This window comes from Thunnus maccoyii, chromosome 3 (genome assembly GCF_910596095.1).
Source record: "Thunnus maccoyii chromosome 3, fThuMac1.1, whole genome shotgun sequence".
NCBI classification, from domain to species: Eukaryota; Metazoa; Chordata; class Actinopteri; order Scombriformes; family Scombridae; genus Thunnus; species Thunnus maccoyii.
In genome coordinates, this window is record NC_056535.1 from 7,013,878 (window position 1) to 7,036,907 (window position 23,030).

Consider the following 23,030-nt stretch of genomic DNA (forward strand, 5'->3'; position numbering starts at 1 on the left):
TTTAAAAGGTTGTCAGGTTTTTTTTGTTCACATCTCCTAGTGTCAAAGTTTTTTTGTTATTATTCTTGCAGCCTCCACTGTGTTCTGGTAAAATGTCAATCAAAGGTGTATTTATAAACTTCTAAATTATTTATGAGTGATGATTTTTTTATCACTCTTTTGTAACACTTGAGCCATTGTTTCCCCTTATCAATAAACTTTATATTTTAATCTAAATTGTGAAGCCGTTTGTGAAGTCTCTTTCTTTATGAGTGCTATAAAATCAATCATTGATCATCCTTCTGATGTTAATAATGATGAGTGAGATATGACCGCTGCTGGCTAACTTACCAGAGCGTTGGATAGATAAAGTGGATGCAACTGGGAGCTGTAGGAGGAAGATACCAACATGTCTTCATGGTTTTGGCTGTCACTGTGGCTTTCTTCGGTTGACTTTTTTACTTGCTTTACTGCTGATGTTTTTCAGCCATTTCAGAATTTTTTGACGGCACACTTTTTGCTACATTGAAGCTGACTGGATATCCTAGAATGCATTTGCACCAACAGGTGATACACCGTATTTGGTGACCCATTAGATTCTGTGACCTGCAGTGTTGGTTAGGTTGGTTTAAGTATGAGGCCAGAATGTGATGGGTCACCAAATACAGTGTAACACCTGCAGCAATAGTATCATGGCAGAGATTAAATTGCGCTAGGCTAAAAGCTGCTGTATTTTCACTGTTAATAATGTCACTGTATTAAGTTTTAACATATTTTCGGGCAAGAAAGTAACCATTTAGCTTTCCATATTGGGTCAGTTCACCCATATAACACCTATTTCAGAATTTGCTTTGACATTTTCTCTACTGACCCAGAATTGTCCCAGACATCATATCGTTGTGTCCCAGGTGCTATTTTTACTGTCCCCGGGACAACAGGACATCCTTAAAGCATATATAGATTTTGTCTCTCCCTTCTTACAGTGAGAGTAAAGGGGGGCGCTTGAGTGTGATTGCCTGAGTACAAAGACGTTACTAGGATGAAGGGAGGACATTTCTCTTCGTTTGATAACAATTAAAGTAAAGTTAGACTTCTCTGTTGGCTTCTTGACTCATTTTAAAAAAGATCTGAAGAAGCTGAGAGCACCAGCAAGCGAGAGAGAGAGCAGCTGTGGTTGAGTGAGCTATAGCGTGAATGAAGAGAGGGTGCAGGGGTGGCAAGAAAGCTGGATCAATAAAATCAATAAAACATTATTTTCTGATGGTCTCACAGCAGTTAGTCCTAGAGCACAAACATGCCCACACCTCAGCTCAACCCTGCGGCGGTGCGCTGCAACGCCTGATTTGGTCTGAATATGGCCAGCCTGACGCCATCATGCAGCACGCTCTCATGTGCACCCCGAATGACAGGCACACATAGAAGGCCGGTAAAAATTGATGTGTTTTGAAGGTCCACTGGCCCAAAAATGTATTTTTTGACAGCCCACTGGCCCACCGGCCCACCAGGACTTGTCCCAGTATGCCTGATGGCCAGTACATACTGGCCATAACCTACTGTTGTGGCTGTTAAATGGTGGATAAATTGTTTGTTGTTGAGCATCACACAACCCCTGCAAATAGACTTGTTTCACTACCAGAATTTGATCCATTTGGTTCCTTGTCTTTTTATAAAGTCTCAAAGAGCTGCACAATTAACAGCCAAATGGCCAGTGTGTTTATTTCATGCCCAACATAAGATTTAAAAACATAACGGACATTCATTTATATGTAAAAGTTCCGCACTGCAGGTTTAAGTTTGAGATATGCTTAACACCTACACAGCAAAACTAGTTTTTGTGTGTGTCTAATTAGAGTGAGAGAGGAGAGAGAGAGGAGAAAGAAGGAAAAAAAGACAAGAGAGGGAGGAAGATGGTCTCGTTTGAACCTTCTGTGAACCTCTCTGTATTACATATGCTGTGTTTTAATGCAGCTGAATTCTCAATATATTTGTTCTCATTTACATATTTTTCTGTTTATGTTGTCAGACATCATAAGTAATTTGAAATTTGATCACTCATAAATACTCATCAACCAGCAGTCATTACCAAGCTGTTGTGCTGCAGATAAACTTAATATTTTATGATCATTACATTGTATGGAAAAACAAACAAAAATACAGGTTAATGACAGAAGTTCTGCTGTGTGACATGAAAAGTTTTTCATATTCAAGTACAGCCACAAAGCATCTGTTATCATCTAAATGTGCTGCGAACATGTATTCAATATGCTTGTAAAACAAGAAAAAAAGATTTTTTTTTGTGATATGGCTGCTGATGAACAGATGCTCCGCTTCTGAAACGTCTTTGTTTCCATTGAAACAGTGACGGCGCTACAAACAGAGCCATGGTACAGCCAGAACACAACAAAGCCAGATCCTACGGTGTTATGGGACAAAATTTTTCATATATAGGGCCTGTTTTGAATCCACCAAATTATGTAGGATTTTCCTGTGATTTTTTCCTCAGAACAGTTGTCTCAACTTTGCCAATGCTGTACATTACATCCTGGTTAGACAGAAAAAAAGCTTCATGTGGATTGTTGTAGAAATTATGTCCCAGGAACTGTTTGCAATAGCTCTTCATAAATTCAGACTTAATTGTAACATGCGTGTTTAAGTGGAGATTCATGCATCACAAAGTTAAAATGGGTTGTACCACACAAACTAGTTCTTAAACTACATGGAGATTACTAAATAACTAAATATTTACTGGGTGTAAATATTTAGTAACAACTAAATATTTACACCTAGTAACTGCTGTGTAACATGTTGTATAGCTAACTGAGCTAACATTTAGAGTAAGGAGTAAAAGAGATGGAATGACAACACATCTGATCTGACACTTGATATGCTGTTTAACAATGATGTAAACTGGGAAGATTTTAAATTACATTTTACTACAAAAATACACTGTACCTTAAAAATGATTAACCCAGACTAGAACAACCTAATAATGTTAGCTAGCTTAGCTTTATTTGTGTTGTCCCCCTCATTCTATTTTGCTATCAGACTTAGTAAATAACTAGTTTGATTTAGAACTTATGAATGAGTCCAAAGTAATGGATTTCTAAAAAGCTGGTGCGACACAATCCCCGAGAGAGGAGTTGACTCAATCTCTACCTTATATGCTTTACAGCAGGATCCTCGTAGTTTGAGTCCATCAGAGGTGTAACTTTCTCTTGCTCATGTTACTGAAAATAAATGTATTTATTTTTAAAAAAAACAATTGCATTTCTTACATAACACTAATTATAAATGATGGAACTTTCTTTGTGCCCTTCGTGCTCTAGCTCTGATTCAACTCTCATTGTTATGACCAAGCTAATCTTGAGCTCCAGTAAATTAGCCTGTCACAGCAAGTTGTGATGAATTATGAACTGCTAAGGTGTACAAAAGCCTGTGTAATCAAAGCAAGGAGTCCTTTCTATGTCAAGGTATGATGGAATTTGTAGATGATGAAAAGTGTGGGCTTTTCTTAAAGAATAAATGGAAATTGCGTAGGAGTGAGGTGTGAATAGGAGATGGCCTTTGTAGAAGGAAAGCATGACAGCAAGGACATCTCCAGGAATGAATTAGCTATGACCTTGTGTGGTGATGATGGAAGACAGTGGTGATTGCTTTTAATACAATGATGGAAGGTAAATGACAGGTGTCACAGAGGTAAAATTTATTCCATTTAATGGATGCCATGAAGATCGACTCAGTAAGACCAAAATGGAGCTCATGTCAGAAATTTAACATAAAATCTTTGTCTACATGACACTCTTCCTCCACATGTGAGAACAACCTTTATGCATGTAAGATAATCAGAGAGGGTTAAAGACAGGACAAAACTGTTGTTCCACAATGCTACTTTGGTTTGAAAAAACTCATGCAAAAATTCTTACGAAATGGCGTCAACATTGAACTTCACCACCTTGAATTAGTGTTTCAGAATAGTTTTCCCAAGCAGTTGTTCTCGTGTCCTTCGGTTTTTGTACATCCAGTCCTCAGCTGTTATTTCCACAGCCAAGGACAAAATTCATGCTTTGCAAGTTTGCTACTGTATGAAAGACCAACAGACGGGGAGCAAAGTGGGGCATGGCAGATTCTGCACTGCTTTGATTGCACTGCTGCACTGATTTTTCCACAAAGTGGCATGATGGTGCTACCTCTGAAAGAAGAGGACTTAAAAACATCATAATTCATCACTGTGGCTTACCTAAGTCCTTGTCTTGTTTTTTCTTTCCTTTTGCATGTAGTTTTCTTTACAAAATATATTTTACTATGCAATAAGTAAGTGTAGTGAAAAAGAAGCATAGACAACATCCCACATATACCTAATCTCTTCTCTGGGTCCCAGCAGGTGGATTCAGCCACCATGAAACCTTGCACAAGAGGGTCATGTAACAGAGAAAAAAAACATCAGATTATGTGCGAGCGAGGGTTGTTGGCATGTTGTGTGGCAGAGTATGGGGAAGAGGCCTGCTGGGAGCATGGTGCGCCAACAGCAGAGACAATTATGTCATCCAAGGGACTGATCCTCTGATGACATGCTCTGACAGAAAGAATCTGATGTTTGCGACAACCCCATAATCTAGTGGCATGTGTCCCTCTCACATGTTTATGGATGTGGAGCAAATGAGATTGGAGAATGATAGAATCGGAGGATAAGTGAATGACAGCAGCTCTGTCTGCAGGTGGTAAAATCCAACATGTCTGTGCATTTTCAGTGGGAAACCACAGAGTTCATTTTTGCTGTATCATGCAGGCCAGCCATGCAGGGAGATGCCTTTTTACAAGGATGTAAGTGCTGCTGTATGTATGTAACGTTTCTCTTTCTTCATTAGATCAGAACCTTTAGTGTAAAACATAGATGCAGCCAAAGGAGAGGGTCCTAGGAGCTAGTAATCTCTGCTGACACACTGGAGTTGAGGATATGAAGCATGTCTGTCAGATTGCCAAACACTCTAGTCTTGAACCCATCCACCTCCATTAACCCCAACCTCCTTAAAGGATTAGTGTGTAAGATTTAGTGGCATCTAATGGTTCTAATGGTGACATTGCAACCAACTGAATAAAAAAGGACCTACTCCCTATGTAGATATAAAGGGCTTATTCTAAGGTAACGAAAACACAATTTATTTACTTATTTTCAGGTGATTATACGCTAATTAAAACATACTTATGAGTATTATATTCCATTTCTGCCAAGTCCGTTCCACTAGATTCCACTAATTCTACACACTGGTCCTTTAAAGATTACAAAACACCACAAAGGATGGTCCACTGTCCTCCCTCTATCATAACTGAAGCTGCAACTTGGCAACAAGTGGCATCATTATCTGACTCACTGTGGAAATAAATTTTAAGGTTTCAGTAGTAGGAATTAGCAAAAGATGGATTTGTGGCCTCATGATTTTACAAAACAAGGATGTGGGAGCAGTGAGCATGTGGATAATAAAACTGGTTCAGGTAATTAATGACAATTGAATGCAAATGCTCTTCTAAGGCAGGAAATCATATATCATATAACTCTGCAGTGGCTGTGAGGACTTGCTTTTGTTTCCCAAAATGTTCCTCACAAAACATTCTCTGAAATACTTGATTCCTTCTTAGTTTTGAACAATAAAAGCTTCTAGTTTAATACAAGCACTAACATGTATTGTATTCAAGGTTTTAGAATGTGTAGTAATGAGAGCTGCACCCTTGAGATTATGCATGCCAAATCATTAAAGATTTTGGCACTTTGTCATAAATGGTGACAAACTGTTATTGTATAGTTGTCAGTGGTTAATTATCTCACTAAAATACTCTTAATAATAAGTATTAGAGTACACTGTATATACAATATTGCTTACTATAACTCCAACCACAGAAGCAGCAAATTGATATTTATGGATACAATATTATTGTACCTGGATGTTGTTCATTTCAGGCCTCGATAAAGTTGATGGGAAATCAATTTACTCCTGAGTGATACATGCATTTTGGAAATTTTGACCTCTGGACAAATATAAATTTTGGACTACTCAGATTCTGACCACACAACAGCACCAAGACTGCCCTGATAAAGGTGTTCAGTGACATTTGTTGGACCACTGATTCAAGTAAAACATCACTTCTGGTGCTGTTTGACCTTAGTATAGCCTTTGATTTTGTTGTACAGTCCTCAGTTGATTCAGATCATATGTCAGAGGTAGGGGCTACTTTGTTACAACTGGTGATCATAAACTTGAGTGGATCACCATGACATGGAGTCCCCTAGGGTTCGATTCTTGGGCCTCTATTATTCAATTTGTCGCTTATCATAGCTATGCAGATGACACCCAGATTTACTTAGCTCATGCACCAAGTAACTATGATCCCATACTGTATCAACACTTAGAGAAAATAGCTGGATGCAGTTACACTTCCTTCAATTTAACAATGATAAGACAGAAATCATTGTATCTGTCAGCAAGGAGGAAAAACAAAACAAAGACAAAGACAAAAGCCTAGGGTAGAAATCTTTGTGTTTTAATAGAGTCAGATCTCAGCCATAAAGCCATATCAAGGCAATAACTAAATCAGCATTTTATAATCTCAAACACATAGCAGGGCTTTATAGGTCTCATCTCCAGCAGGGTGGACTATAAAAGTTTTTTTCCCCAAAAAGACCATTAGACAACTGTAGTACATTCAGAATGCTGAGTTCTAATAAGAGCCAGGAGAACTGAGCACTATAGGGCTAAAATACATTTCTGATCTGGTTGAAGAATACAAACCCAAAAAGTCTCTTTGATGTTTAGGATGCAGTCATGGTGAAGCTGCTTTTAGCTACTATGCTGCACACAGATGGAATCAACATCCTGATGATATGAAATGCAACCCAACATAGTTAAAATAGCTTTGCTCCCGTCCTGTATTTCTGGTCTATTCTTTTTTTTTGTCCATTTGTATTTTATTCTGTGTTCATTTTCATTTATTTGTTCTGATTTATTGTGTTTTTAAAAGTTCTAATGCATTTCTTATGTAAAATATATTTTATTTTATATTTTATATATGCATTGTTCAATATAAAAGTTGAGGTGACACAGAGCTTTTATGGGTCACTGCTGCATGCTGGATTCTTGTCTTCTTGTGTGACTCAGTTGTCAGTGTCACTCTGCAAAGCTGTGATGAAGACAGATTTAGCTCAGAAGTGTTGATTGGCTGTGTCAGTCAGCTACACATGACGTCACTGTAAAGAAGCAGTCACATTGCTTTGTTTTTTACTACATTACGCAGAGGTCTCCACAGGTTGCTCACTTAGTCCATCCTTATTTGTAACTTTGTTTTGGCATTTCTCACATTTTAATCCTCTGACATCATTGGAGAAAAATATACAAATGTGGTTGTTTGAGGGGAAAAGGATGCTAGGAATATACCAGGATGCTACACTGATATTTTCTTTTGTAATGTGAATCTCTCTAATTTCCAAATTTGACAACTATTAATTACATTTACTATCAGACACTACTTTGGAGAGCTCCATTACTCTCTGGATTTATTTTTCTTATTTATCAATCAACAAAATGCCAGAAAATGGTGAAAAATGCCCATCCTGAGTTTCCAGAACCCAAGGTGATGCCGTCAAGTGTCAAACATTCCAAAACCCAAAGATTTTCAATTTACAATGATATAAAACAGTAGTGCAGTAGTGGACCATTAAGCATTTACTCAACCACATACTCAGAAAAAGTAAGCAGAAATGACTTGCAATTAATATCATACAATATAACTGGCAGATAGACTCAATAACTCTGTAGTTCATTTATAAAAACAATGTTATATACGCCCATATCCTCTGTTTGCAGGGTGTTACAGTACGTTAGTCCTGCAAATGACCATTGTTGCAATCTCACAACAGTCAGAAATCACAGTTTGAAATAATAAGTGGCTTGATCCACTCAAGAATCTTTATTCTCTGGAGGACAGTGATCTCTGAAATTCATGGTCTTGAATTAAAGCTGCGTTCTTTGTGAAGACTCCTGAGAATGGACCAGAGAGGGTACTATATATTCAAAGCGGTGGCCTTGGAGTGTGAAAAGGGGAATTGAAAAAAAAAGATGCCAGGAATATAATGGGATGTTATAGTAATATGTCTGCACTGATCTGATCCCAATCAGCTTTAATCACCATACATGAGTGTAAAATAAGCTTTAAGGAAAGGAAAAGGGCACTGTCAGTAGGACAAAAGGCAGCAGCATTGTCATGTAAAAGTTACCTTGGTCTTTTTTTTGTGTCTGTTAGTGAGAGGCAATGCTGGTGCGAGTGAGTCATTGAGTTTCTGAATGGCGGGCTGGGTTTATAAACCTCCACCAGCCCTCAACACATGAGTTTGGAGGCCACTTGTCACTCTGGTCTGTCACGTATGCACATGCGGCAAGGTCCGACAGCTTCAGCATCCTTACTTCTCATCCTGGAGGGCACGGGAGCACAAAGACAGCTCTTCACCATGAGGTCCTTCATCTTACTGCTCTTCTCCCTGTTGTTGGTGTCGCATGGATCTTCAGCGGTCATCACAGGGGTAAGTGAAAGCAAACAGGTACATAGCTCACAGCGCAATGGAAATCTATCGGCAGGAGGAAGAAAAGTCAGGGATAATCTTTTCTAAACCCATTGTTCAAACCTGCTGCCTGATGTGATGTGAAGTTATATCATGAAGAATTCAGTTGTTTTTTGTTTTTTTTAAAAGAGATCAAACATTTTAATGAGATGACACAGATGACATATCTGTATGGCAGTTTTTAAGCTTTAATAAGTGCTTATCATGTCCTATTTATGCTTGACCAAAGCCTCATTGTGACATTCACTCTTCAACTATAATTTTAATTTCCCAAATGTACAATATTAGAATATTATTCTTTAATTAGCATTTGAATGTTTCAGGGCTTTAACAGTCAAATACTTCATATTGTAATATAAAGTAGAAATATATCAATTTGAAAATACAAAACTATGTAAAGGACTTTTCATGTGAAATAAAACTCTTGTCATAGGCTCTTTTGACATTCTAACAGCACGACTGCTACTAAAATGTAAAATTACAAGTGCAGTATATCTGTTTGATCAAAAAATGCATATGAAATTACAACCACTGAAGTTGCCAGCATATTCTTTGAATGATTTCCATATCTGAATCAGGATTTATACAATACCATGAGCATACATCATTGCAATAACCTACTAATAAAATACCAATCCCTGTCATGACAACCCTCTCACACTGCGTTGCTGATGTGAATTGAGAGAGGAGCGTGCATCCGCATCTGTCACATGAAATCACTTCTGTTCCTTTTCATTCGGCTCCCTTCATCTCATCGAAAGTGAGAGCTGTCACTCAGTTTCTCGTCCTGGCACTCAAAACAATAAATCACCACCTATCGTGTAGTGTTCTCTTGAGATTTGATATGACTATATAATGCAGTAACACTATCATTAGCATACTAATCTCTTTGCAGTGAGTATTGCACTTTCTGCTGCTAACACATTTCTCACCTAACTACTGCCTTTTCCTGGTGATATAATAATTATCACATTATTGTGTTTAATTAGTACATATAGTGTATGCATGCATGCATTAAACCCATCTTTGTTTAGAAATAGCACCAGGTGATAATAACTGTCTGACTGGGTGACAGATGTAGTTTGAATCAGTAATATAATGCTGACGTCAACAAGAAATACTGTAAATCATTAGTTAATGAAGAATGATAATGAGAAATGAATTACTTTAACTACATGACTGCATTATCAGCTGGAAACTGCTGAGATTTAAATGTTGGTTGAAAAAGTTGCATAAGTCATATAAAAGTATCTAAAATTGTGTCCATTTGTACGTGTGTGTATCTAGGCCTGTGAGAAGGACTCTCAGTGTGGAGGAGGAATGTGTTGTGCAGTGAGTTTGTGGATTCGCAGCCTGCGCATGTGTACGCCCATGGGACTGGAAGGAGAAGAGTGTCACCCGATGAGCCACAAAGTGAGACCATCTACATCTACTTGTCTCATGTGTGAAGTGTCAGGCATTTGTCTCCTTACAGTGGTGTCATAGTGGTGATGCAGGTCAGGGGGTGAAGGAGCTGATCCTCAACATACTCTCTATTAAGATGCAGCGGAGAATTCTCTGTGAAAATAATTGCAGACTGTCCTAACTTTGTAATTGAAGTAGTCAGTATTGTGATTTTGCTTTTGTGTGATGACTCTCAAACCTTCCCCTCCAAAACATCTACGAAGCAGTTAATAAAAAACTATTATGCCAGTGTCTATACGTTATGCATGTCCCCTGTGTTCATTTTTCTTGATGACAGTGACAGGAATCTCATTTTGAAGGTGCCTCTTACTCTCTTTGTTTCTAGGTTCCTTTCTTTGGGAAAAGACTTCATCATACTTGCCCCTGTCTGCCCAACCTGTCGTGCATCACTACAGAGGAGGGGAAATCCAAATGTCTCTCACCATACAAGTATCCAGACTACTACCTCTGAGAACCAACGCTTACAGTTACACTGTTTGCTACCTGCACTGTAATTATTTCATCTGCCTTTAAAAGCCTGTTTCCACTTTGTTTTTTATTTCTTTTGAATAAAGAGTTATATTTAATACTGCATCAGTTTGGTTCAGGGAAAATTAAAGGCATACTATGTAGGATTTGTCAGTTGCTGTTTGTAAACACAATATTCAAAGTTGTCCCCTCCTCCCTGGCTCAATGACACAAGAGCGAGAGCGAGAGAGAGAGAGCAGCGGTGGTTGAGCGAGATAGAGAGTAAATGAAGGGATGGAGCAGCAGTGGCGAGAACAAAGCAGTGAATCAGAGAAATAAAACACTATTTTCTGAATGATTCACAGCAGTTATGTTCTAAAGCAGAAATAAACATGCCCACGCATAACCCTATGGGAAGATGCCACATTGCCAGATTTGTTGTGAGTGCAGCCGAAGCGCAGGCTTCATCCTGGTCGTGTGGCCTCTCTGCTCTGCGTGTGTGTGTGTAGCTCAGCCCCGCCCTGACATAGACAGAGAGCAGAGGACAGAGACGGAGAAGCAAACATCCCATTTCAACAGTGGCATAGCGCCGCTGTTGAAAGCATTAGGAGGAAACACTGAATCAACAAAACACTGCGATGTAACTCGGTTGGTAATCCAGAAAGTGTGTTTAACACACTCTGAGCCTAACCCTGAACTCTGAGTTGATGAACCTGAGATGGGAAACAGAGAACAGCACAGTTCAATCAACTCTGAGTATGTTCAATCTGTGTAAAGCATGTGTCTGGTGAATGAAAAAAGCCACCAACAATGGAGCTCCGATACTACGTTTCACCATGGCAACAGGTAAATAAAAGACAAAGCCTCCATTTTAATCCAGTGGACGTAGAGATATTAATGGATGTGTGTGCGGATGGTGCACGTTCATCTTTAAAAAAAAGAGCCTGAGTCAGAGTGGGAAAAGTGTCAATAAGTTAACACAATAGAGTTTTATTCAGTGTTGTCCATTAATTCATCATTTACTAGTCTTACATTTCCTTAATGATCTTAAAGTGGAGTCTGACTGTGTATCAGGCTGTAGCTAGATTACATTTTACATATATTTGTTCAGCTTTAATCTGACAGTGACAAAACACAGGAGGCAGCAACTGAAGATGAAAAATATAGTTAAAGATTTAAAAAAATATATAGATCAAAGACATAAAGACATGACTGTAAGCTCACAGTCTGATCCAGTAATAATGTCTTTGGTGATTTGCACTTGAAAAGGCATCAAGGTTAAAATACAGCAGATTTTAAAATTTTAGACTCTGCAGCTGCACCACAATCCTGCTCACTCAGAAAAATTAACATATGATCTCCATTACAATAGGAATGATGTTCCATCAGTGCGACCAATCACATCTTGAGTGATAGAGATAATTATTCATCGATCCTATGTGTCTAAAGCTTCATACCAATTTTGTAAATTTAAACTGAGATAACACATTATGTATGCTCTAACAAACTGACAGCTGTCTTGTGTGTACAGTCACAGTATTATAAAAAAAAACAACTTCCACTCCCAAAAAGGATTTTAAGGTTTTAATCTGAGCTGAGGCTGAATTTACGCTGTGTAATATGTGAATGTGAGGGCAAAGAAATGACTAACAATGCATAAAGCTTTAGACAGTCTTTGAGCAACTGAGCAACAAACTAATATCCAACCAGGATTTTGATTGTGACAGACAGTAAACCTCCGCTAATTAATGCGCTTCGATACGCGTTTTGATACGGACTGAATGAATGAGGACATGAAACAGCATATCTGGCTCTGGAGGAGGGAAGAGACAGAGAGAAACTCTGGGTTTGTTGAAGAAAACCTTCCAGCGAGCAGGTTAGCTTCAGTTCCCATGGTAACTGGCCCTGAGTTTAAGTTACCTCTCTTTCTGGAACTGAAAACCCAGAGTTCTCCTCATCTCAGGATTAACAAACTCCTAAGATGAGTTTTCATTTAACCCGCTTTCTGGAATACCACCCTGGTCACTATGTTTTTGTAGAGTCCCTACCTCACACCCTGTGCTCTGTTATTGGCTGGGGCCTACACACCCACTGCCAGAAGGTTGATGCCCAGAAACGTCCCGAACACAGCAAAATAATAAGAAAATAGAGGCAGAGGGCAGAGTCTCTGAAGATAAATACACTGCCACACACGTTTTTTTTTTAGGAAAATCCTACATAGTATACCTTTAAGCTATGTATAAAGGAAACGTCAATTACTGGTCTTTGTCCCTTTGGATTTAAGAGCCTGTCACTGATGATACATGATACAATGATACAAAAGGCACCATATACTGTAGTTACACTTAAAGTCTCCCTCCACTCAAAAATATGTTTTTCTTCTTGTTGCTTCAGTTGGATGTTTGAGCTTCACTGTGCAGGATGATGTGTGTTTGACATTAGAAGTCTGTTTTCACATCCATCTGCTGAAGGAGGAAAAGTTCACTGTGCTCCCTGAAAATCTAAGTTATAGATATGCATGATTTGTGACATTACAACTAGTTTGGAGCCAATCCTGGTCCAGTATTCAATTTACACAAGTGTGATGTGGAGACTTGAAGCCTCCAGTGCACAAATACTGAAAATTGATTTTACAGTGATGTAGGAGATATCTTATGTCCAGCTGTTAAACTTTTAAAATGAAAAATATTTGCATATTCAAAGATTTTGAAATTTTTAATGTGGGAGAAGGAGTAGAAGTAATTTCAATGATTTTAAAAAGATAATTGAACTTTTTTGTGGAAAAAAGCATGAAACACAAATTATTATTCGAAGTAGAGTGTTTAATATACACCATCAAATATGCTCCATGCATATTTGATGGTGTAACGCATGCTACAAACTTGAATGTTTATTTAATTTACCTCTGTATATTGAGTATTTCATCATATCCATATACTGTATATTTGCTTTGTCTGTTTTGGTTTTGCATTTTAAAATAGATATTTTGCATTGTGAAATACAGACACCTCACAGTAATCAGTGACAATCAAGTATCAGTGTTAAACCAAATAGCACAAAATTATATTTGCAGTTCATAGTGAATCATTTCTCTGACTAATTAGATTTTATTCTATATAATTAATTATTATTTGATTTTTGAATGCAATCAAAATACACCTGGAAACAAGCCTTCTTCTTAATGTTGGATCTCATTCGTATTTGGCAATAAGAATGATCTTCACTTCGAGTGACACATCGTTCTATGTCACACTGGGTTGTATGTCTCACAGTACTCTGCAAGTTGAGTTTTTGTTGAGCTTTCAAGTGCCATCTAGGGAAACATGAGGAGAAACACACGTTCACTCACTAATAAGTAAGACTTGTGTTAGATGTGCAAGTTGGGTTACAGTTCCATCATCCAGTTGTGATTGCCGTCCAGTTTTCCAACAGCAAGAGCATTTTAATGGCATTGAAAAACAAAGGAGACGGGTGTTCTCTCACATTCACCTTGGCAGCAGGTGAACTTCTTTATAACACCAGGACCAGCAGTAAGACAGCTATGAAATGAATCACTGTCAGACTATGATTCACAGCATTTGTTCAAGACTCAAAGCTATAATTAGATTTGTCCAATGTGTAAGGCAATGACTCTCATCAATCTTATACTTTAGTAATATATACTGGTTGTCTGTGGCTCTTGACGCGAGAGAATTCAGTGGCCTAAAATCCTCAATGGAGTGATCTGTGATGAAGAAATGCCACAGACAATGGAAGTCTGAAAACTACTGAAGACTACATAAAAGAAAACAAAGTCACTGGAAACAGAATACTGCTAACATCTGAATACATTTAGGAAGATTTAGTTACAATTAGTATAGAAGTGTAACAGTGTGCAAAATATGAAATATTACTATTATAATGAACCACGAATCTACTGGATCCTTAAAAAATATGATTCTCAGACAGTGTCACACAATAATTTATCATTTTGTTGAATAACAGTTAAAAAAGTTGGGACACCTTACCCAACATAAGCTCATCAGATAATGATATTTAAAAAAAACAACCAAAAAAAAAGGTACATTTCCAACTGTCTAAATTGTATTTTAGGAAAACACAGTGAGGAGGACAGAGGTCATCAGTGTAACTTAGTGGTTAGAAAGACTGGAAAGGTCAGTAATGGAGCCGGCAGTAAAAGCCCAGCAAAAACAGTCACATTTCCCCAGCATCACAGCAGAGCCTGCATGCCCTGAAGACAACGCGATGTACCAAAAATACCCAACATGCATTTGCATTGCACGAGAACACGTGCAGGTGAGAGGGATCCTGCAGCCGGGGAGCAACGGCAATTACACCGTGAGACCTCAGCACGCTGGTAGCAGAGCTCAGCCAGCTGTCAGGAACAAGCAGGCACGTTGTGATGCTGATGGTTAGGGATGCACTGAGGGCAGACAGTGGTGAGGAGCTTGGTGTTGTATGGTGATCAGATCAGAGATGACGCATGAGGGCTGGACCTCAGAAACACCTCACTAAATCACGGTGATTAAATTGAGAGAACTGCTGCGGTTCTGTGTAATTAAGGCTAACGTCAATAAACGCAGCAGCAGTTACCTGAATCAATACTTGCTTAAGGAGGGAGGAGGGCACTGGGGTTTGAGTGAGTTTGTTTAAAAAGCAGGTGGCACACAAACAGCCGATGGAAACAAATCTGTTTCATAAATGCACTGTTGAGCACCATGAATATCACACTTTTAAAGGAAAAATCAAACCTCTAACCTTTTAACCAGGCAGCTACTATTGTTGTTTGTTGTCAGTGAAACATTAACGATGTGACACGTCACTGACACATTTCCAACCGCTATAATGAGATGGGTAGCAGAAGATTTTTCATGATAGTAAATGTCAGGTTTAGTGTCAGGTCTGTCAAAATCAAAGAGAAAGGGCATCTTTTTAGATTCTTCATTTTACACTGATGTTCAACAACACCCATACAAGTAACAGGATCAGGTCTCTATTCTTTAATAGTTAGATTTTTTATATTTTTACTCTTTCAGTTAAATGTTCAGTTATTTCCTGCAAATGTTATTTCCCAATATAATATAATATAATATAATATAATATAATATAATATAATATAATATAATATAATATAATATAATATAATATAATATAATATAATATAATATAATAGGCATATAAATGTTGTAAATTCTTCTCCTCACTGCCAGGAATAAAACTGTGAATGGGAAACGGTGGGTCTTTCATTTGCATAATCGTGTGCTAGCTAAAAGAAGACAAATTTTAACTACAGTATCAGTCAAAAGTTTGGTCACACTTTCAAGTGTGTCCAAACTTTATATTGACTGTATATTGAGTCTAAAATACTGGAATCAGCCTAAAATCTACTGAGCACATGCACATTTTAAACTTCCATAGGGTTATTAAATGAGCACTCCATCTGTTTTACACATGAAGTTTGGTGTACTAGTCACAAGGAGAGCATTTCAGTCAGTCAAAACGGTTGTATAACAGTTATATGATGATGTCATCAGGGTTATCTTAGCTTAGCTTGAGACTTAAAATGTTTTACAGAAAGCCTGCATTGGAAGTGTGGAGTTTGAAAGAAGTGGGTATGTAGAGTGCAGGGGAGGTCTAATGCAAGATGCTATACAGTTGCAGTATCGGAAGTGTCAGATTTAGAGCCTGATGCATACTAGAGACTGAAAAACAAGATGTCTCTGCCTATGCTGCTTCTGTTTTTCTTGGCAGTGGAGTACCCCTTTAAAGTCCCAGAAAAAATACAGAAGACATTATCTCACTCCAGTTATTCAAAGGTACCCACAGTATATGGCCCTTACAAGAGGAAATCCATCATAGAAACACTAAGATACCAATGTCTGTATTGATTTATCAGCCAGTTTGTTTACATATATAGGGCACAACTGTCACTTTTTCTGAACTGAAAAAATCTTTAAACATGTCTGTCACCCTCTCCATTTAAAACCCACAGCTGAATGCAGCAAGCTCACACCTGCTGTCAGCAGGCTGTCAGGCACACAGGAAATCACTGACCTGAGTGCACAAGGTAGGGTGAGGGCAAGTGATTATGTCAACAAAAGTAAATTATACACTAAATGAACTAGTACTGACCACTTATTGCACTGAATGAGAGTATCTGGGGGTGTATTTTCTTTTAAAAACATGTAACCTGAGATGCATTCAAGAGCAGAACCAGATCATGTGAAGACATCATGTTTAAAACAGATGATATACAGTCCAAACAACTTATCATCCATTTCTTATTTATTTGCTAAGAAATACAAACAATGCAAACATCCTTTCCAAAGCACCAAACTGTCCATAACCGTAGAAAAAGAATATCTGTTTATCCTGCAGGGAATGTGGATCGACCCATTTCTCAACACAACTGATCCATGAAGAATAAGAATTTGCAAAATACCTTTAAAGTGAGTGATAACACCTTGGTAAACACAAAGCATTCTAAGAGATTATGAAATATACAATATATCTGGTTAAAAAAGCAGAAGGGGAGGAGGAGTAAAGCTGTACAGTATTTACAAATGTGACATTGTCCTCACTAAAAATATACTGAGATGTGCATCTCATTTGTGGTATCCAAACGTTTAGTAAGCAAGTGTGTCTCAGATGCCAGAGACGATGACTCTCATCAGCTGACAAAATAGTTGTGTTTTGTTTCAGTCATCAGTTCTGCAGAAGGCAAACAACCTTAAACGGATGTGTTGGAATATAATTTTAAAATATACAAACAAATAGCCAAAATGACATTCATGTACAATATTGTAGCGGACCAAAAAGGTTAATATACTCAACAGGGCATAAGGAAAAAAAGTCTCCAAAGGTAGGACATAAAGTGACAAGTAAATTCTATATTTGGAGTGAATGTCATCTAGCCTACACATGCAGAGGTGTAAATTAAAATGTGGCTTAATCATGACATCTGATGCCCAGTTGTTGTTGTTTTTTTTTTTTTTAAATAAAATCATCACATTATGCTTCCATCCCTTAATATGCCTCATATAGCTTCAACCAGTCTGATTCTGATAAGCAAAATATAGTATGAATTTACATCATAGTAGTCTAAGGTTTTTGTCAAATTAAAGTAGTGGGTAAACTGTTTGTCACAAAGAAAGTGATCTGAACATCCCTGACTGCGTGTACAAACACATTTTGGGGCCCAGTCTCTTCTGAAACAAGATGTAAGTGTGTCTTTGGCAGTATACAGTATATATATGTTGGGGTCAGGAGCGTTCAGATGACACAGTATGGCTCCATGGGTGTCTGTGTTCCCAGGCAGCAGGGGAAACAGGCTCTGAGGCGCATCCGGAGCTCCTTGTTGAACAGGAAGCTGATGATGGGGTTCGCTCCCGCCTGGGCGAAGCTCATCCACACCGCAGCGCTCAGGTAGAGCTGTGGGACCGCAGCCCCCCGCACAAATATTCTCAGGTAGCAGGCGCTTATATAAGGAGCCCACAGGATGAGGAAGGTCAGTGTGATCATATAGTACATCTTCCCGATCCGTTTCTCCATCTTAAACTCATCCAGCACCAGCAGCCTCCTGTTGCCGGGGTGAGACGCTTGCCTGATACCCACCAGCGTCGGCGGGGTGGGTCCGCGGCCGAAGCCGGCGATCCAGTTGGCGGCTGCCTGCCCGGTGGCTCCGGGGCCGTGGAAGGTCCAGTTCTGGCTGATGGCCGGGACCAGCTGGGCAGGCTTCATTTTACGGTGATCGTAGACGAAGCACAGCATCTTTATGTAAACCACATGGGTCGTCCCCACGATGACGGCCAGCATCAGCATGAAGCCCAGCGTGTCGTTCGCCTTCACGTAGCGGTGCTCGAAGATGCACTGCTCCTCCTCACGGATGAACTTGTAGGTACCCACGTCGAACACCGGGGGGAAAGCCATGGCCACGGAGAGGGTCCACACCATGCAGATCACCGCCACGCACGTACACAGATTCATCCGCTTCGAATAAAACCTGTGGTGGGCGATCGCCATGTACCGGGTGACGCTGACGCAGAAGAGCAGGAAGGCGACGTGGAAGCAGAAGAGCACGGACATGAAGGCGACGATCTTGCAGCTGAGCGCACTGTACGGCCAAGAGGAGCCGCTGCCGATCGATGCCATCACGAAGGGGAAACACACGGCGGAGCGGACCACGTCTGCCAGGCACAGATCCAGGAGGAAATAGTAGGGAGCCTTGTGCAGCGAGCTGTCCTTCAACAGCAGTAGCGACAGCGACGCGTTGCCCAGCAGGCTGATGCCCATGATCAGACCCAGAGAGGCCAGCTTGACCGCAGAGGCCGCGGACGCATAGTTCTGTAAGGACGGGCTGCTCTCCCCAAACTCACTTGTGTTTGCCATCTATGCAGCCGAGGTAGTGTGTATTCCCACATCAATTCATCGACGATCGGTAGTATCCCGCCACGGCTGAATGGAAAACAAAAAAACACGATCCGCCGCCCCTTTCACAGAATAATCACTCAGGAATAAATCCACTCAGAAGCATTCGCTCAACATCCATCCCGATGTGCTGTTATCCCCACCAAAACAAACAAAAATCATTCAATATCTCTTCTTTTTTTCTTCTTATCCTTCATCTCACAAGTGTCCGGTATTAAAAAACACCCGTGTCCGTTGTTCCATCCTCTGCTGAACAGAGACAGCCTGGTTTGGGTTTATACACCATCTCGGAAGGCATCCGTTCGGCAGACGAGCGGCTCAGAAAACACATCTCAATTTCCACCGATGGCGGAGGTCCCCCGTTCTTCGTCTTGAGGAATCAAAAAACAGACAGTGCTGCGCGGAAGCATGGCGCAATTACGCATCCCCAGCCTCATCAACGCCGGCTACAATGTTACTAAAATATACAAAAGCAAACGTGTTTGTGAAAGCAGGAGCGGAGGTGGGAAGCTCACAGAGGTGGGAGCGTCAGTAGGCTACGGGTCTCTCGGTGGATCTCACACAGCAGCGTCTAGCCTATGCGTCGCACGTCCGCTTGCATGTATTTAGCAGGCCTGGGATCAGCCAGGAGTCTCATCTGTCGGTCCTTGTCTATTGCAATCTATAGGAAGTCTGTCTTCATGCAGTGATGTGATGCAAATGTTGACAGATGATGTCCTGTATTAACATTGCACAATGCTTTGATATGCAGGCTATAACATGAAACTATAACAGCCCCTATAAGATTATTATATATCAAATAAAGAGTATTCTGAAATACAGTAAGAGTCCAGAGTTCTGCAGACGTTGTTCATTAATGCAACTTATAATCTTTATTATTGCAAGACAAACATTTTATACGCTCAAACACATAAACAGCATGTGATGTATTGCGCAAAACACTTGTCGTCATTGTTTTAAATGATGATCATGTAAAGTACACTGAGCAACTGATCAATAGTTACAAGGCTTTTATACACTGGAACCTAGATCAAGTCCAGGGGAATAATTACAGAAGGTTCGGGCAGACACTATAAAGTTTATAGACCCCAATAAAACCAGTCAAATGGTTCCACCAGCTAAATTAGTTTAGGAATGTTTTTGGCGTGGCTGAGTTCAAGGTAATGAACTAGCAGAATGGTTAGCAGCTGACATTGCTGGAAGAACAAACACTGGCATCGAAGTATGGAACATGCTGTTAAATGCCCAAAGAACAAATTAAATTACAATTATTTACACATTAATTGGGAAATAGTTCCTTTACTTTGAGTCTGTACATTGCTTACAGGACTGGTGTCAAGTTCTAGGCTGGTAATACAGTTTCTGCAGTTATTAGGGGGATTCACAAACAACTGCTTTGTTGGAGCCTGCAAATGATGCTTTTCTTTTCTTTTTTCTTTTTTTAAAAAGAACTTTATTGAAAAATTACAAATACAATATATCAAGCAATAAAGTGCAACTTAAGTACCATGTAATAGCCAACAAGGGGCTTGAGACCAAAGCTAATGTAATGAGAAGAGGTCTCACTCAAAAGAGAAAAAAACATACCAGTTTCCTGGTCTGCTTTTCACATGGAACAAGCTTGTTCACAGTTCTTGACTATATATTAAAATACTGGGAGCAAAGAACTAGGCTATTTTCAGTAAGAATGGAGCAATAAGCAGGTGCATTTCACAAATGTCTACCCCAAGAAATATATATAGTCCTACACAAATGACTATAAAAGCCAATTTATGTTAAATGGAAAAGCACATCCTACCTCTAAAGCTAGTGTTGAAAACTGAAATAATGGCGATGAAATGATACTTTAACCCAGAATCAACCTTCTTGGCCAAGGAATATGAATGTTTGTATCTCACTTTGCCCAAACACATTGTGGAGGACAGAAAGATACAAATAAACATAAACACATACTGTTGCCATTTGTACAGGCAAGTAGGTGTGAAAATATACTGAATGTAAACATCAACTGGACTTCTACGGTATGTATATACCATATAGTGCAAAAGATACAGGATTTTTAGGGCAATACCATATTGATATTTGAAAGTTTAAAAAAATCTGATAACACTATTGTCCGATATTCATTTTTGAACTTTACATTAGCAAATACAAAGATCTCATGAATGTTATCGTGTCAATTTAAATGTCTTCTGTTGTGTTCTGTGTAAATGTTCACCTGTTGTATTATGTCTCACCAATAAAAGACATAAAATACTAAGGATCCTTTAAATTTGGCTTTTAAAAAATTGTGAGATATGATATGATAAGACATGCACTGAGTGGGACATTTTACAGTTGAAAATGAAACCTGTCAGTACAGTACAATCATGTCTGTATTGCAATTTCTTGTTATGCATCAGCCAACATTTACATAGATATCGATATAACTGTGATAAGCTACTACTGGTCAAAGCTAATATACAGTAGTCCTACTGCCTCTATTATAGGACTCCAGTTTATTTGTTACTGTAAACTGTATATAGGAATGTAGTCTGGTTGTCACTGCACCATACAAGTGAATTGCAGTACAAAGAACCTGTGGTATCCTAAACTTACCAGCAGTAGCCTACATTTATGAAAGTAGCCTAAGATTAAAAGTGAAAGTTCAAACAGTTAAAACAACAGTCAGGTGTCCATGTGAACAGTGAAAGAGGTTTTGTAATCATTCCTCCTATTCATACTGACTATTAATAGATCCTCTTCAAATGTGCTTTCAATGTACGTGATGGGGGCCAAAATTCACAGTGTGTCCACACAGTCATTTTGTGCAAAAATGCATTTAAAGGCGCAGTGTGTAGAATTTAGTAGTATCTAGCTGAACGGATTAGGCAGAAATGAAATATAATATTGATAAGTATGTTTTAATTAGTATGTTTTTATTTATAATCACCTGAAAATAAAAATCGTGTTTTTGTTACCTTAGAATGAGCCCTGAGCCCATGAGTCTATCTGCAGTCTTGCAGTGTTATGTGACACATCCACTGTACTACATGACATGCCCACTTCACCACCCCCCCCCCCCTCCACACACACACACACACACACACACACACACACACACACACACCACTGATGTTGTCACCATAACAGCATGAGCATGCTACATGACCCCCCCAACCCTTAGGCCATATTAAGACCAAATCAACTGCTGCAGGGTTGAGCTGAGGTGTGGGCGTGTTTGCACTCTAGAACGTAACCACTGGGAAACAATCAGAAAATAACGTTTTATTGATCTGATTCACCAGCTTTCTCACTACCAGTGCTCCCTGCCTCCATTCACTCTCTAGCTCACTTGCCCACAGCTGCTTTCTCTCTCTCTCGCTGGTGCTCTCAGCCCTCTTTCTCTCTCTTTTTCTCTCATCTTTTTTAAAATGAGTGTAAGCCAACAGCAAAGCCTGACTTTTACTTTGAACATTATCAAACAAAGAGAAATGCCCTCCCCTCCGAGTAACGTCTTTGTACTCTGTAATGGCAGGGTTTTGATCAGTCTGATCACCAGCTGTGAACGGCCACCACAGCGTGATGTTGGGTTGTGTTTCGCTAAAAGTTGACTCTGGATCGTCTTTCTTGCTGCAGGCCAGTGCAGCCCCGCTGTGGCCAAAATCCCTGCAGCCTAAACGCACTACCCCCATTCAAATGCATGGGAAGACTGGCGTTTTCGCCGCACCACCTGATTTGGTCTGAATGTGGCCTTAACCCTAACCCTAACCATCTCACTGCTCATGCCTACATCTAACCAAGTGGGTGTGTTCTATAATAAAGTGGGTGCGTTGTGTAGTAGAGTGGGTGTGTTGTGTAGATACTGGGAATCCGCAGATAGACCTACTTGACGGGTCCTCTGCCACGGAGCCCGCCATGTTGCACCGCCATGTTTCTGCAGTCGCCCAGAACTGACCAACCAAACGCTGGCTCTAGAGAGGGCTTTTCACTTTTTTCACAAGTTATGTGGCCACCGGAGGTTCTCCTACACACTTGAAAGGGAGGGGTGAGGGTGAGGGGTTGCAATCTGCAACCTCACTGCTAGATGCCACTAAGTCCTACACGCTAAGTTTATCTGAAGTTTATA

General features: G+C 39.6%; 2 protein-coding genes across 2 annotated transcripts; one reads left to right on the plus strand and one right to left on the minus strand.

Moving 5' to 3' along the window:
• Window positions 1-3,370: 3,370 nt before the first annotated feature.
• Window positions 3,371-10,520, plus strand: prok2 (prokineticin 2). Its single transcript, XM_042407161.1, has 4 exons — window positions 3,371-3,449; window positions 8,269-8,545; window positions 9,872-9,997; window positions 10,374-10,520. Exons 2-4 carry the CDS (start codon window positions 8,351-8,353, stop codon window positions 10,497-10,499), a joined length of 447 nt encoding a protein of 148 aa, XP_042263095.1. The 5' UTR covers window positions 3,371-3,449; window positions 8,269-8,350; the 3' UTR covers window positions 10,500-10,520.
• Window positions 10,521-16,774: 6,254 nt separating this feature from the next.
• gpr27 (G protein-coupled receptor 27) lies at window positions 16,775-21,582 on the minus strand. The gene has a single exon (XM_042407157.1). It carries the CDS (start codon window positions 18,881-18,883, stop codon window positions 17,768-17,770), a length of 1,116 nt encoding a protein of 371 aa, XP_042263091.1. The 5' UTR covers window positions 18,884-21,582; the 3' UTR covers window positions 16,775-17,767.
• Window positions 21,583-23,030: the final 1,448 nt, after the last annotated feature.